General features: G+C 43.4%; 1 protein-coding gene across 1 annotated transcript in view; it reads left to right on the top strand.

The window, feature by feature from the left end:
• Nucleotides 1-16,971, top strand: part of ryr1b (ryanodine receptor 1b (skeletal)) — an 89,162-nt gene that overhangs the window by 17,848 nt on the left and 54,343 nt on the right. The window contains exons 5-26 of the mRNA XM_079733086.1: nt 2,063-2,137; nt 2,681-2,759; nt 3,029-3,141; nt 3,579-3,678; nt 4,512-4,608; nt 5,344-5,418; nt 5,830-5,986; nt 6,517-6,681; nt 9,047-9,168; nt 9,933-10,119; nt 10,531-10,666; nt 10,901-10,996; nt 11,262-11,380; nt 12,739-12,872; nt 13,134-13,375; nt 13,637-13,829; nt 14,265-14,481; nt 14,775-14,879; nt 15,212-15,315; nt 15,550-15,633; nt 15,935-16,094; nt 16,487-16,634. Coding sequence (XP_079589212.1) covers nt 2,063-2,137; nt 2,681-2,759; nt 3,029-3,141; nt 3,579-3,678; nt 4,512-4,608; nt 5,344-5,418; nt 5,830-5,986; nt 6,517-6,681; nt 9,047-9,168; nt 9,933-10,119; nt 10,531-10,666; nt 10,901-10,996; nt 11,262-11,380; nt 12,739-12,872; nt 13,134-13,375; nt 13,637-13,829; nt 14,265-14,481; nt 14,775-14,879; nt 15,212-15,315; nt 15,550-15,633; nt 15,935-16,094; nt 16,487-16,634 — 2,908 coding nt within the window. The remainder of the gene's footprint in view (nt 1-2,062; nt 2,138-2,680; nt 2,760-3,028; nt 3,142-3,578; nt 3,679-4,511; nt 4,609-5,343; nt 5,419-5,829; nt 5,987-6,516; nt 6,682-9,046; nt 9,169-9,932; nt 10,120-10,530; nt 10,667-10,900; nt 10,997-11,261; nt 11,381-12,738; nt 12,873-13,133; nt 13,376-13,636; nt 13,830-14,264; nt 14,482-14,774; nt 14,880-15,211; nt 15,316-15,549; nt 15,634-15,934; nt 16,095-16,486; nt 16,635-16,971) is intronic.

Below are 16,971 nucleotides of genomic sequence, written 5' to 3'. Positions count from 1 at the left end.
TAGCCAATGTTCATACCCCAATTTGGGAGGTAATGCATGAAGGTTAGCTAGGAAGAGAGCAGAAATGAGGTAAAGAAGAACAAAATAAAAAGCTTCCTCTTAAAGCAAAAGTCACTTTTGTTTTTTTGGATAAGATCAGATAAGGTGTGCTTTTTTATCACAGATGAACAATTCTGGTGTCACAGCAGAGACCAGAATCTACAGTCACAGCAAAGACCAGAGACCACAGTTCCAGAGAGTATATGATTACTTAATTATCATAATAATACAATTCTGAAAATCAAGTACAATTATAGTGGAAATGTAGATACTAAAATACATTAAAACAGACATTATTGACAGTCTATGTAATCTTAGGCAATGCCAGCAGCTAATCTGAGCTCCCAAGATTGAGTCTGGCTAATGTTGTCGGGTTAGTGGATGTGAATAGCATGGCCTCATCCTGCCCAGAGTCCTCACACTGTGGCCGTCTCAGACCAAGATGCGCAGATGTCCTCATAAGCCATGTATTTTCTCTCACATTTCACACACACCATCAGGACCAAGCTGTTCCATTCTTGATCGTTATTTTAGCTTTAGCTTCTTTATGTGATGACAACCTTAGGCCTAATTCTGTTTTCTTGTTTGTAACCTTGCCTGATGTTGAGAAAAGGTAGGAAGTTTCTTTATGCTGTTTGTGTGTCTCCTGTATGACAAACCAGGTCAAGCGTTGGCAAAGCTTTGTTTGCGATGTGTTTGACTCTGTTGGAGTGATCGTTGCTATGTGCCATGTTGCGTCATCTTCCACCTCGTCAACAACAATATGAGGTTGTTTTCGGAAACATTGAGTTATTTGTCATGTATGTTGATCTTCGTAATGGTATGGGATTATATTTTGAATTTGTAGAACATTTTAAATAATCATCATTAATAATAATGATAAAACGAATGTCACCCAATCAGATGATTCAGCGCAGTATTGTGCTGTTGTTGAGAAGACAATATGGCCATTTGTTCATCAAACACTAAAACATGACACAAAGGTTTTATTTCCCTGTCTGAGTAGGCGGCCGTCTTCCTGTGATTCCTCTGTGGCCATCTGTCTACCTTTCTCTGTGCTAGTTATGTTCTTCTCTTCTGCAGTAGAGGAGCTGTCTGTCCACCTGTCTCTATGTCTGTTCTTCTTCTGTCGTGGAGGAGCCGTCTGTCTACCTGTCTACCTGTCTACCTGTCTCTGTGTCTGTTCCTCTGTGGTGGTGGAGCAGTCTGTCTACCTGTCTACCTGTCTTTGTGTCTGTTCTTTCTCTGTGGTGGAGGAGCAGTCTGTCTACCTATCTACCTGTGTCTGTGTCTATTCCTCTGTGGTGGAGGAGCCGTCTGTCTACCTGTCTACCTGTCTACCTGTCTCTGTTTTTCCTCTGTAGTGGAGTAGTAGTCTGTCTACCTGCCTCTGTTTTTCCTTTGTGGTGAAACAGTCTGTCTACCTGTCTACCTGTCTGTTCTTGTTCTGTGGTGGAGGAGCAGTCTGTCTAGCTGTCTACCTGTCTCTGTTTTTCCTCTGTGGTGAAACAGTCTGTCTAGCTGTCTACCTGTCTCTGTTTTTCCTCTGTGGTGAAACAGTCTGTCTACCTGTCCACCTGTCTCTGTTCTTGTTCTGTGGTGGAGGAGCAGTCTGCCTAGCTGTCTACCTGTCTCTGTTTTTCCTCTGTGGTGAAACAGTCTGTCTAGCTGTCTACCTGTCTCTGTTTTTCCTCTGTGGTGAAACAGTCTGTCTAGCTGTCTACCTGTCTCTGTTTTTCCTCTGTGGTGAAACAGTCTGTCTACCTGTCTACCTGTCTCTGTTCTTGTTCTGTGGTGGAGGAGCAGTCTGTCTAGCTGTCTACCTGTCTCTGTTTTTCCTCTGTGGTGAAACAGTCTGTCTAGCTGTCTACCTGTCTCTGTTTTTCCTCTGTGGTGAAACAGTCTGTCTAGCTGTCTACCTGTCTCTGTTTTTCCTCTGTGGTGAAATAGTCTGTCTAGCTCTCTACCTGTCTCTGTTTTTCCTCTATGGTGGAGGTTAATGTGTTGTGTTTCCTCCCTCCAGTCATCCCAGGGTGGGGGTCACCGGACGCTGCTATACGGCCACGCCATCCTCCTAAGACACTACCACTCTAGCATGGTGAGAAAACACTAGTGGGTCAAACTCTAGTCGCATACCAGGGGGTCAGCCAGTCAATGACCCCATTTTAACTTCCAAAAGTAAACCAGATTCTAAAATGGGGTCATTGAGTGACTTCCACAATCAGAGTGGAGTTTTACACTGGTATCATCTGTAAGTTCTCGGTTAACCAATTGTCTTAAGTTATTTTTGGCCTTTTTACTTGTTATTAACAAATGTTATTATGTTAAAATTGTTCATATTGTGTCTGTCAAGTTGTATTTGTCTTATTTTACGATACTGTTGAACAGTTATTGGCTTCCTCAGCAGATCAGACTCTATCAATTAAAGATACTATAGTCTGAGAATCTTTTCTTTTATTAGTTAAATTTTCATTTATAGACTTGCGTAATGCAAATTGCTATCAAGGGTGATTCAAGACCCCTCCACTTTGGGGTCCTGCATCACCATGTCGGGGTTTATTTTGCGATAATGACCAACCAAACTATACATTTCCCAGACTTAATAAATGATTGGTATGATTATAATTCTGTCCCTCCACAGTACCTGAGCTGTCTCACCACGTCGCGGTCTCTCACAGACAAGCTTGCCTTTGACGTGGGCCTTCAGGAGGACTCCACAGGTATAGATGAATGTCAGACACAAACCTGGCAATAGCCTTTTATCAGTTGTATTTTGGTAATGTTCTTTAAATTATATTAAGTCATTCTGTCTGTTTCTAAAACATATTTGCTTCCTTTCTTCTCTCTTTCATTCCTTATTACTTGTTCATTTATTCTGTCGCTCTCCACCTCTCCTGCCTCCCTCCAACCTCCTCTTCTCCTTCCTCCTCCTCTCCTCCGGTCCTACCCTTCCTCCTCCTCCTGCGCTCCTCCGTCTCCATGGCACCAGGGGAGGCGTGCTGGTGGACCATCCACCCAGCCTCCAAGCAGAGGTCGGAGGGTGAGAAGGTTAGGGTCGGTGACGACCTCATCCTGGTCAGCGTGTCGTCCGAGAGATACCTGGTGGGCCCTCACTCGTTCACCCTCTGTTCATCAGCTTTGTCTCTCTGTTCATCCATTCATCTCTCTGTTCATCCCTTCGCTGCTCTGTCCATTCCTTCACCACCATATTTTCTATTTTACTGTATTCTATTTAATTGAATTACATTTAGTTACATGACATTTAATGGATCTTTCAACTTTCAATTCAATCTTGTACCTCAACTATCATGGTGTAATGTCTTGTACCACCTAATTTTTTCTTCTACTCACTTCTCCTCCTCCTCCTTCTCCCTTCCTCCTCGTCCTCTTCATCCTCCCCAATCTGCCCCCCTCTCCTCTCCCTGCTCCTCCTCTATCACCGTCCCTTATCTCCTCTTCCTCGTTTTCTTCGTCCCCCTCTCCCTCCTCCCCTCATCTCCTCCTCCTCCTTCTCTTCCTCCTCCGGGCTCCTCCTGCAGCATCTCTCCTATGCCAGTGGTGATCTGATGGTGGACGCCTCCTTCATGCAGACTTTGTGGAACATGAACCCTGTGTGCTCTGGCTGTGAGCTGGCTGAAGGTACGCTGGATCTGCTCCTTTACATTTTATATATAGATTATATGTATTATATCTTATGTAGTTTACATGATATAGTTCATGTTGTAAAGTACACAAGCAGGATGACACACAATACGTTCAGAACATTGTGTCGTGTTAAGGGCTGGCAAATTATATATATATTTTTTAGATTAATCGCATAGTATTGGTGAGTTAACTCGCGATTAATCTTACTTTAAAAATTCTATTTTAAATCAACTCCAATTGAAGTTAAATGAGATTATCCAATAGAATGACACATTATCATTCATACCAAATGTACTTAATAAGCAAAAACTAAACCTGTTCCTTGAGGGAGTTTTATTAACTCACTCAGTGTGGGTTGAATATGAAACTTACGGAACACCTCAGATTTTGGAATTGTAAACAAGCAGTTAATCAGTACAATTGTAAACCAACAGTTACTACAAGTTTATTTAAATTCAGATAAGTAGCACCACAGATTTGGGAATTGTAAACAGGCTTTCACTTACTGCAATTGTAATAAGGCAGTCACTTACTGCAAGTGTAATTGAATGTAAAGTAAATGGAACTAAAAATGAAAAAAAACTAAAAATGATTTATTATATGAAGGTTGACATTCTGTGGGCAAAACCTTTCAAAATCACAGTAAAAAATAAAGAGAACGTGCCTTAATGCGTCGATTTGTATTAATCGCGTTAAAATAATATTGCATTAACGCTTTATTAACGCACTCATTTTGACAGCGCTAGTCGTGATACATCAATAGAGAAGATGAGGCTGACAGATGAACCTGTGTGTTTGAGCGTGTTGTGCTGCCTCTCCCCCTCCAGGGTTTCTGACAGGCGGCCATGTTCTGCGTCTGTTCCACGGCCACATGGATGAGTGTCTGGCCATCTCAACGCCTGAGGAGGGGGAGGAGAAACGCAGGTAAGGAGCGGGAAGATTCACACCGGCCGCCATGTTGGCAGTAGGGGAGGCAGGGTGATGCAGTGGTTAGGGTGTTTGACTCCCATTAGAAAGGTACTGGGTTCCATCCCCAATGTGCACAGCATCCTGTAGCATCCATGAGTAGGATGCCCCCTGACCCCTACCTGCTCCTTAACGACATGTATCTGATTCACTGCAAGTCACTTCGTATACAAACGTGTTAAATAAAAGCATATAGTATAAGATAAGATATAGAAATTTGGGTGGCTCAACAGAATGTACAGGAAAGTCATAAGAATGAAACTAAGACGATAAGCTCTGAGAGAGAGAGAGGGAGAGGGAGAGAGAGAGATAAGACTGCTAGCAGGTGATTTGCAGAATATAAGATAAGATAAGAAAACCTTAATTGTCTGTCAGAAGTGACAGAAATTCATCTTTGACAGGGCAGGTTCAATTTACACAAAATAAATAAATCCATACAAGACAGAGACAGTCCAAAACAATGACAATAAATGAATGCCAAAAAATGAATGAATAAGAGTTTACACTTTATTATGCAGACCAATACAATTCAGAGAGAGAGAGAGAGAGAGAGAGAGAGAGAGAGAGAGAGAGAGAGAGAGAGAGAGAGAGAGAGAGAGAGAGAGAGAGAGAGAGCGAGCGCTGTGGATAAAGGTGTTAACCAGCCTGATTGCAGGTGTGTGGATGTTGACTCTATTTTCTTCTCACCGGCAGAATGGCTCACTACGAGGGGGGAGCAGTTTGCAGTCAGGCACGCTCCCTGTGGAGGCTGGAACCTCTCAGAATCTGGTAAAAAAACACTATTTATCATCAATAATGAATCATTAATGATCGTTTTGAAGTGTGATAGGAGTGTTGTGTTGTGGTCTGGTCTATGTTTAGCTGAAGTGTGTAATGTTACTAGTGTGTAGTTGTCTACGTCGAGCTGGAGTGTGTTATGTTACTAGTGTGTAGTGGTCTACGTCGAGCTGGAGTGTGTTATGTTACTAGTGTGTAGTGGTCCACGTTGAGCTGGAGTGTGTTATGTTACTCAGTATGTTGTGGTCTCATCTATGTCTAGCTGGAGTGTGTTATGTTACTAGTGTGTTGTGGTCTATGTCTATCTTGAGTGTGTTATGTTACTCGTGTGTTGTGGTCTCGTCTTTGTCTAGCTGGATTGTGTTATGTTACTCAGTGTGTTGTGGTCTCGTCTTTGTCTAGCTGGAGTGGCGGTCACATGAAGTGGGGTATGTCTTTCCGTGTGCGACACATCACCACGGGACGCTACCTGTGCCTGGACGAGGAGAAGGGGCTCGTGGTCGTGGACCCAGAGAGAGCCAACACCAAGATGTCTGCCTTCAGCTTCCGCGCCACCAAGGTGAGAGGTCCATGCTCGATGGAGAGGCGCTACTGTGAATTCATTATAAAGAAGAAAGGAAAAAGACAATGCGGGGACACCACTGAACACAGTCCCTGTATCTGATTGGCTTTAAATTAAGCAAGGGACAAAACGTGGCACTAGTTTAAGCCAATCACAAACAGTAAAGGTAATAGAACATATGTTATGTTTCAAAGATACCACTGTGCATTTTTGGGGACGTTAATGGATTGCATTTATTGTTCCAAGGAAAGGGCAGTGGCCTAATAGTTGTTTCCTTCAGTTTATTAAAGCTTTATTCCTAGTGAGCAGCTCATAAGCAGTTCTAAATATATTTATTTAGGTTTCAGAGTGGCAGGTCTTCTTAAGTGCTACCCATGTATCAGCATCCACCGTTATTCCCTGCTGAATAAAAAACGTTTGCTAAATAACTAAACAGTGAACGATAGCAGTGCACCCTTCACCCTCCCCTCACGCACTCTTGGTCTCCTGCTGTCTCTTCCTCTGGCTCTCCGTCTCTCCGAGAGCAGGAGAAGTCAGACGTGGCCCAGAAGCGAGATGTGGAGGGGATGGGCATACCGGAGATCAAGTATGGAGAGTCCATGTGCTTCGTCCAGCACGTGTCCACTGGCCTGTGGCTGACCTATGCTGCCCTGGACGCCAAGGCCGCCCGCCTGGGAACCATGAAGAGAAAGGTAGAGAAAATGTCTGTGTGTGTGTGTGTGTGTGTGTGTGTGTGTGTGTGTGTGTGTGTGTGTGTGTGTGTTGGGCGGCAAATCACTGCCAGAAACCGTGAGCGAAAATGACTTGCTCGCGCACGACTTACACATCCGTGCAGACAAATGATCATCCCAAACCCTTTACTGCACTCACACGCAGTATTTATCTGCTCGCGAGGGCGATATTAAAGCCTGCAAGGAGAAAATCCTTTGATGAGTGGCACATACAATGAGCTCCACGCAACTGACTCCCGTGCACAGAAATGTTGACTTGCTCTTGTTTTTCTGCTTGCACAGAAGTTTTTTCTGCTTGTGCAGGTGTTTTTCTGTTTGGCACTAAGTGGTCAGAGCGAGCCATTATTATTGTGTCCCTAAATGGGATTGGTGACACGCCGGATGAGTCAAAACACCTCTTCAAGTGCTTGGACAATTTTGTGGGGTAAATTAAGGAAGCTAAAGTTCAACCAAGCGTCTGCTCAAGCACTGACAGCTCAGAACATGCTTTAATAATGTGTTGAAGTTGTTACCAAATAATTTTACTAGGCAATCATCCTGCACAGTGGACTATAGCCTAAGCCTTCAAGATTAGCAATATTCGAGTATATACAATATCAACAGAACAGGAATATAAAGGTTAAAAATGCTGATAAGGAAAAAAGAGTGAAGGTACTATAGCAATGGGGCAGAATTTAAAATAGCTTATATCGAATTAAAGGAGACTACAAGAATTGTAAGCATTCCCTTGTAGCTAGTTTGATAAGACAGCAATCATCAAGTGAAGTCTTATAAATCGGTGCTGTAGAATTTGTATATGTGTATACACATATAAACAAATAACCATTCATGTTCAGAGATACAATGGCCAATCACATTCAAGGATATTATGGCCTTGGATGGCTCTGCCTACTTGGTGCCAAAAAGGTAACCACCCGGGTTAAACCGAGCAGGAAAACAAATTGGGCCAACAGGGGCAACAGCTGCAATCTTTATGTTTGGCTCAATTAATTATTGGAATCCCGCAGACTATTTAAATGCTCTCGCAAGCAGAGAAATACTGCGAACGAGTTCTTGCAGAACATATATGTGTGCACGGGTGTTGAAGCAGGCGTAATTTCTGCTCACGATTCTTTGCAGTGCTATGTCACCATTGTTTGTGGGTTTGTGTGTGTGTGTGTTTGTGTTTGTGAGCCTGAGTGAGTGATCAAGAGTGAGTGTTTGCAGTGACCTTTGGTTATTATGGGATCAGCGTGTGAGTGTGGGTTTTTGTGTTTGTGTGATTGTGGGGGTTGTAGGTCCTTTGGCTAGGTTGACTCCCTGCCGATAGGTACTGTGTTTGATCCCCAAAGTCGCCCGCTAGCCTCTCTAAATATTTATTTATTCATTCTGTATTCTGTGTTCTGGCCACAGTTGAGTGTTTACTGAACCGATGCACACTTCAGCCAAGCAACGTGAAGTACCTTATTACCATAACAACCTGGCGAACCTCACTTTAGAAAGAACCAAAATATTGCCTACGTGCTCCCTAGTGTTTCTATGACAACTACAGGGACGAGAATAGCTCAGCATTATAGATGTGGTATTAATACATCTTAGTTCCAGTATTAATACCTCTTAATACCAGATACATGACGATGACCATAACAGGACCATCTTCACACCAAACCTCTGGCCAAACCAAACTGCCTCTTACCAAAATACCCTAATCAAACTGTTTGACATCGATGCAATTATACGTATGCCCAAAAGTATCAATCCCTTTTCTAATACCTCATATAGGTAATAAATCTAACAAATTCTGTCTTTAACCTAGAATTATCACCAAAAAGTAATCATACGCTTTCTGTTTGTCATTCCCTCTGAAGTTATACTCAGTGAAGGCCAATGGGGAAATGTTGCGTTTTATTGCAAAATGCTCCTGCTTCCCCAAAGCTTCCCCAAAGCTGCTGTAAGGCGAAGCCAGGCTGCTGAAATACATCTGGTTCCGATTTTACTCTTACACAGTTATTCTGTAGCCAGGGGAGTAAAAACCTTTACGTAGTGTCCAACAGACACAAACATGATGCAGGCTCACAGTCTGTTCATCGTGTCTGAAGCTTATTAAAGAAACAGTCCTCCTCCTCCTCCACTTCCCTGCACCTCCTCCTCTGCCTTCCCCTCCTCCTCCCCCTCTCCTCCTTCTCCTCTCCTCTTCCTACCCCCCCTCCTTCTCCTCTCCTCATCCTACTCTCCTCACCCTCCTCCTTCTCTCCTCCTCTTTCTCTCTTACAGTGACTCCTCCTTCGCTCCGCTTCTCCTCGTACTCCTCTTTCTCTCTAACCTCCTCCTTTGTGCTCCTCCTCAGACTATCCTGCACCAGGAGGGCCACATGGACGATGCTCTAACGGTCTCCCGCTCCCAGACAGAGGAATCTCAGGCTGCCCGCATGATCTTCAGCACCACGGGCCTCTTCAGACACTTCATCAAGTAGGTCCCGAGCTTCTGACCTCCGACCCTAACCACTGTCCCTACAGCACCCGGGGCCCATTTAGACACTTCATCAAGTAGGTCCCGAGCATCTGACCTCCGACCCTAAACACTGACCCTACAACACCTCCGACCTCTTCGGATACTTTATTAAGTCTTTATTACGTCTAACCTCTGACCCTAACCCTAACACCAGACCCTAACTCCAACCCTAAACTGTGACCATAACCCATGATCTACAGCCTCACCGGTATCTCCAGTCACTTCATCAAATAGCTGACCCTATTCTGAACACCTTACCTCCACCTCGTTGAATAAAGGTAGATTTGATTTAACCCTAAATATTCAACCCTAGCTATTTGAATGCATACCCAAACGCAACCATCTCTTATTCCTTAATTAACCATCTCTCACGCATCATAGGAACAATCACCAAAAGTACTTGTATCTTATGATTCAAAGTACTTTCACCCTCAGTTTGTCTTGCTTTCTAACACCAAGATTGCCTGACGTCATCAGACCAATTAGTCTGGAACATCTCAGTTCATTTTTGAATTCCAAGGTGCGTAATCAGCAGGCGCAGGCCACAGTCCCTCTGGGGGCAATCTGCAACCAACCAGAGCAACGAAACGTGTGACACATCAGCAACCGCCACGATGCCTCAATAGCGCTCCCATCGGGCGCTCCTCTGTGCAATCATCGTATTAAACCAGCCCAATATCAGATCGACTGTGAACATCTCCCTGTGCGTCCCCTCCCTCCAGGGGTTTGGACTCCCTGAAGGCGAAGAGCAAGGCCCCGGGGCCCGTCAACCTGCCCCTGGAGGGGGTGATCCTGTCCCTGCAGGACCTCATCTTCTACTTCAGACCCCCTGAGGAGGAGCTGGAGCACGAGGAGAAGCAGACCAAGCTGCGGTCCCTCCGCAACCGACAGAACCTCTTCCAGGAGGAGGTGCCATTAGCATCTTTAAACTATCATCCATTAACAACCTTGCATTATCTATACTTAATAATTAATCATCTAAGAATCCAGAATTTAGATTGTTTATATATTCTCAGAATGAAGAATATATCAACTTTCATAATACATAATCCATTATAATCCGTTCTCCATTGGCAATTATCGATATAACCATAATCCATAATAACGATAATCCACAATCCCTAATCCACAAACGATAATCCATGACGCATTGTACATTATACATATTTCAAACGCCAATAATTCCCAATAATCCACAATAATCCATCCTATATTGATCTAGTCTTACTCGACTCCTGGAGTAACGCAAAAAATCTCATCACATCACATTCAACACTCATACGTCCTTCATGTGTTTATGCCATGATTTATGTCGTCCAGGGCATGATCACCATCGTGCTGGAGTGTATCGACCGCCTCAACATCTACAACACCGCCGCTGAGTTCTCGGAGTTCGCTGGCGAGGAGGCGGCCGAGTCCTGGAAGGAGATCGTCAACCTGCTCTACGAGCTGCTGGGTAGGTCCAATCAGAACCAACCTTATTGGTGTTCATTAGAATTCTGTCTATAGCTCTCGCTCCACCCAGGCTTTGAAGATACAATTCCTTTGCTCCCCTCTTGGTCACAATAGTAATGCTTTCAAAAAACGCCCTCTGAAAGGTTGTTTAGCGGTGGGCAGCTATGAAACAGGAGATATTACAGGTAATCCTGATTCCCTGTCTTTGTTGTCTCTTTGTCTTTCTCTTTCTCAGCCTCTCTGATCCGAGGGAACCGCTCCAACTGTGCTCTGTTCTGTGACAACTTGGACTGGTTGGTGAGCAAACTGGACAGACTGGAGGCGTCTTCAGGTAACCACACCTGAACAACAGCTCTGAATAGAATGTATTCTTATTCCTTGAGGAGGAACTATGCAATAGTGAGAAAGGAATCTAGCCGCATTCTCAAATTCCTTACACTGTTTTGTTTAGGTTGTGATGTCTAAAGGTTTTCTGGAGGTTCTATACTGTGTTCTGATGAGGTTGTGATGTCTCCAGGTGTTCTACTGAGGTTGTGATGCCTCCAGGTATTCTGGAGGTTCTGTACTGTGTTCTGATGAGGTTATGCTGTCTCCAGGTATTCTGGAGGTGCTGTATTGTGTTTTGATTGAAAGTCCTGAGGTTCTGAACATCATCCAGGAGAACCACATTAAGTCCATCATCTCCCTGCTGGATAAACATGGACGCAACCACAAGGTCAGGAGAAACTGTAGACTTACAGTGGTTAGATAGTTGGTAGTTCCCAACCACAAGGTCAGGAGAAACTTTAGACCAGGGGTCGGCAACCCTAGGCACGCGTGCCACCACTGGCACTGGGCAACATAATCATTGGCACACTTAAAAAACAATAAAATCATAATCATTACTACCGATTTTTTTTGCACTTTATTCTGTTTGGGGCATTTCCTCCCAGTGCAAATATGTTTAAATTAGTTACAGAAAGCAGTGTTCTGAAATTGGATCAATTAATAGTTTTTATGTTGTGAGTAATAGAGAAGAAATTATTTAAAGTGGCCTGTATGCATCGCCTTCACATGGTTTTTCAAAGCTGTACATGTCGTAAAGATATTGATGTGGATGGTTCCAACATTCTCATATTTTCTTGTTTTTTACATTACTCACAGTGCAAATATGTTTTTGAATGAGTTTCTGAAAAGGGTGTTTTAAGATGGGACATATGTAATTATAATTTGTAAGCCCATGTTGCAAATATAACAACCAAAAAACCTTTAAAATGTTGATGCATGATTGTGGACTATATGGAAATAGTACAATTCCAGGTCTTCTGGAAATGTTTTTGGTCACTGTGTCATAATTCAGCTTAATTTTTAATATATTGTTGCTTAAGGCACACTCATTAACGAGAAAATGTAGAACTGGCACTGCATGTTGAAAAGGTTTCTGACCCCTGCTGTACACTTAAAGTGGTTAGATAGTTGGTAGTTCCCAACCACAGGGTCAGGACAAACTTTACTCTAAGAATAGTAAGTTGGTCAGTGGTTCCCAACCACATGGTCAGGACATAGCTCAATTAGTTAATTAGATGTTCAAACCTGTAGGTCGGACAGTACACTCGGTGTACACTCGTTCCTCAGAGATTGCAGACTAATAAGCTAAAGATATTTTTATATTTAAAAGGTTTGAAAGGTCTGATAAAACATCATGTATATAGGAGTAGAGCAGCGTTAATATGATCTGTTGGTGGAAGCACATGCACAAAGATAAAAGGTATCACAAAAGTATTCAGACCTCCCATGTTTGGTAGCCACTGCAGTAGTATTTTATGTTCTATTGTTGTTCTCGGTCAACGGCAGAGAATTATTTTATCACTCTTGAAAAATACACACTATTAATGACTAATTAAATAGTGCTTTATTAATCCCAGATGGAAAATTCAGGGTGTTGCATGATTTAATCATCCAAACTACTATTGGGTTTGTTTGGTGAAGAACCTAAGAGGAAACCAGGGAGTACAACTAGAGAGAGGCGAGCTATGATGATAGAAACAATATGAAATAGTGGAGTGGAGCTGAGCTCTCTTCTGCCCCCTGCAGGTCCTGGATGTGCTGCGCTCTCTGTGTGTATGTAACGGTGTGGCCGTCAGATCCAATCAGAACCTCATCACTGAGAATCTACTTCCGGGTCGCGACCTTCTGCTACAAACCAACATTGTCAACTATGTGACCAGGTACTGAATTTGTAGACAGAGACAACACTTCAGACTCTAAAACAATCTGTTAGTATAGTGTTTGGGTAACAAAGGGTGTGCAGGCCCTACGGTAATTAATTCATTAATTAATCCCACTGCACAAAAACCTACACAAATATAGTCCAAAATAATATATAGAGGAATGTTTGTTGTTTTGGGCAAAAATATCAGGACAAATTCCTAGTAGATCATATTTTATGTAAAAATAAAATAACTTTTGTTTGTGGTTTCCGTTCTCAGCGTGAGGCCTAACATCTTCCTGGGGACGTGCGAGGGGTCCACACAGTACAAGAAGTGGTACTTTGAGATGATGGTGGACCACGTGGAGCCCTTCGTCACCGCGCAGGCCAGCCACCTGAGGGTGGGCTGGGCCCTGACGGAGGGCTACAGCCCCTACCCCGGAGGAGGAGAGGGCTGGGGAGGCAATGGGGTGGGAGACGACCTGTACTCCTACGGCTTTGACGGGCTCCACCTCTGGTCAGGTGAGCTGGGAGGACCTCATACTCAAGGGTTGGAAGGAGGAAAAATCAGGGCGGGGAGCTGTTGCTAATGCTGCTAAGGGGGAAGATTGACTTGGCATTGATATATACTGATCTTAATGGCATACTTCCACTGCTATTGCTGAGGGAGTGGGGTAATTTAGTATCAGCGGTGAATCCTCTCCCTAGAGGGACATCATTCTATTTCAGTTGATGATGTAATCCACCAACTGTTGTGTCCCCTGACTTCCTGTCTGTCCTCAGGCACCGTCCCGCGCCAGGTGGCTTCGCCCAATCAGCACGTGTTGGCGGCAGACGACGTGGTCAGCTGCTGTCTGGATCTGAGCGTGCCCAGTATCTCCTTCCGTATCAACGGACACCCGGTGCAGGGCATGTTTGAGAACTTCAACGTCGACGGCCTCTTCTTCCCGGTCATCAGCTTCTCGGCCGGCATCAAGTCAGTTCACAGTTGTTTTTTCCCGCTTTTTTTGTGGTAGTCATGGTGACTTGATTAAGGATTTAGCAAAGGATAACAAATCGATCGTTGAGGCGATTATGGTTGTTGACTGCCTCAAGGAGGTTACACTTTTTTTTAAATCTATAAATTGTTAAATTGATATAAAATAATAATAAATTCTAATTTATGAAGTATGATTTGTAAATAAAAAAAGTCTAAATACATTTTGGTCATTATGCTTGATAAATTGAATTGCATAAGTGGCCACAATGACAGCTGTTTGAATCAAGCCAATGTCTTTTGCAGCATCCCAACATTAAATGTCTTAGCTAGATTTACTTTTTTACAGTCCTGGTGTATTGATTAACTTTTTAATGTGAAAAAACAACATAAACATTAATGTTGTGTTTTGCTTGGCTTGACCTCTCACCCCAGGGCTCGTTTCCTGTTGGGCGGTCGTCATGGTGACTTCAAGTTCATGCCGCCACCGGGCTATGCCCCGTGTTACGAGGCTCTGCTGCCCAAGGACCGCATGCGCATCGAGCCCATCAAGGAGTACAAACACGACTACAACGGTGTCCGAAACCTGCTGGGTCCCACCCAGTCGCTCACACACACCTCCTTCACCCCGTGCCCTGTGGACACTGTGCAGGTGAGGGGCCACTCCTCCTCTGAACGCTACTACACACTCAGTTATTCAGCTTTTATCCAAAGAGCCTTAAAAGGGAGGCTGAGGACAATCGGGGCATAAAATCCAAAAGTGAACTGCAGAAGTATTCTGAGCGATGTGCTGGAGAAATTGATTCTAGAAATAACCCTTTCATAGTGGAAGTATCTAGACCTCACATGCGGGGGGTAACATAGGGAACCTTTAAAGTTGACAAAGGTTTTTGTCTGGTTTAATCATTGACGTTTTGTGTGTGGGTTTGTGTGTTCGTGATTTAGATTGTGTTGCCACCTAACCTGGAGCGGATCCGAGAGAAGCTGGCGGAGAACATCCATGAGCTGTGGGCTGTGACCCGCATCGAGCAAGGCTGGACGTACGCCTCTGTGAGTACACACACATGCACAAACACAGACAGACACACACACACACTGCCAAGGAGATAGCCACAGGTCCTGGGAGTTAAGCTTTGGTTGTGAAAATGCTCTGTTTTGTTTTGTTTTTTTTTGTTTTTTGTTTGTTTTTCTTATCGTACAACAAAGCCGGCTTTTCGTTTTTTGTTCAGCACAGTATTGAATATGTATGAAGATTGTGCTTGAGTTTTTTAGAAAATATGGTGCCTAAGTCGCAAAATAAATACACAAGGGTTACACTAACTATTTTGCTTGCCATGTCAGGTATCGACATAATATAATAATTAATATCTCACTCCCTTCAGTTCCGAGATGACAACAAGAAGCTCCACCCCTGCCTGCTGGACTTCCACAGCCTCCCGGAGCCGGAGAGGAACTACAACCTGCAGATGTCTGCCGAGACCCTCAAGTGAGTGGAGGGGCTGGAATGAAAGGGTTTCTATCTGACCTCAGGAAAAATGAACCACCATTTTTTCTTTTCTAGATTGCAAAATACCTGTAATAAATATCACTATATTAATATTTCATGTCTTTCCATCAAACTAAATCCATCCTGTTACGAGAGACTGTTGGGGTTTTCCCCCAAAAATGGGAATCAAACCCAAGACCACGTGGTGAAGGTATCTTGTGTTTTGTTGTGCAGGACTCTGCTGGCCCTGGGTTGCCACGTGGGGATGGGAGATGAGAAGGCAGAGGAGAACCTTAAGAAGATCAAGCTGCCCAAAACGTAAGTAAAAAGAAAAAATATTGTTTGCCTGAATGTTCATGCACTCCTCCTTCAAATTGTACCCAATTTTTGTGATTAATACTTTTAAATATATTTTAATTGATATTCAGTATTTTTAATATTTCCATCTTTAATAGAACAATTGGTTCCCTCAGGATTATCGTAAATGTGTATTGTGGGGCGGATAGTCGTAGGTTCTGGGGTTGATGCCCAATGTCCACAGCCATCCTTGAACAAGATGCTCTAACCCCTACCTGCTCTTTGATGAGTGAACTGCTCTGTATTTCTCTGTCTTGTGTAGCTATGTGATGGTGAACGCATACAAGCCCGCCCCTTTGGACCTCAACCACGTCAAACTGACACCCAACCAGAACCAGCTGGTGGAGAAACTGGCAGAAAACGGGCACAACGTTTGGGCCAGGGACCGGGTCCGACAGGGCTGGACCTACAGCATAGTACAGGTAGGGCTGTGGTATTCTGTTTGGTCTTCTGAATGAGATGTACCGCTCTTTTTCATATGTATTTTCTTTGCAAAAAACATATTTAAAATTATATTTTAAAAGTGGAAATAAAAAGCTAATTCTGGTCTTCTTTTAACCCATTCAAATGCAATTTAATTATTCTGTGCTTCAATTACTCAATCAGCAAATCAGGAATGTCCAATCTGAACAATCTGTCATGAACTATTGTTTGCTTTTCTTAATTTTGTTGTTGTTGTCGTTATATATACAGTGTGTGTTCAATGTAAAAAAAAAATTCAATAGGTTGGTATATATTGAATGGCAGCATATCTATATTTGAACCTGACCTCAACACATTAATTCTGTTCCGCTTGTGTTCCGCTCGCTCCCAGGACATCTTGAACAAGCGTAACCCTCGTCTGGTCCCATACGTGCTATTGGACGAGAGAACTAAGAAGACCAATCGGGACAGTGTCAACAACGCTGTCCGCACTCTGATTGGTTACGGCTACAACATCGAGCCTCCAGATCAGGAAAGCAGTAAGTACGCACGCACCCCTAAATTACATATTATCATACAGAGAGATTCAATTAATTAATACAAATATGAATTATACTATCCTACCAGTAATGCTAATAATCATAAAATAACAAATTTGATTGTACAGTAAATTGAGATCAATGTCTTGAGTAGGTAGGTGTTAAGGCATTTAAAGATGAGGAACACCTTCAAGTAAGAAGTGATCACTGGTTCGAACCCAGAAGCCTTCAGCTGGGAGTGCAACACCTTAATTACTATCTAAAAGGAAGCATAACACATAAACACGCTTATTGGTACTCTTATCAGCTTGTAAACCTGTGAACTGATAATGATGCA

The sequence above is a fragment of the Pollachius pollachius genome, assembly GCF_949987615.1.
Source record: "Pollachius pollachius genome assembly, chromosome: 3".
Lineage (NCBI taxonomy): Eukaryota > Metazoa > Chordata > Actinopteri > Gadiformes > Gadidae > Pollachius > Pollachius pollachius.
The sequence above is the reverse complement of the archived record's forward strand: the minus strand, read 5'-3'. Positions and strand labels throughout refer to the sequence as shown.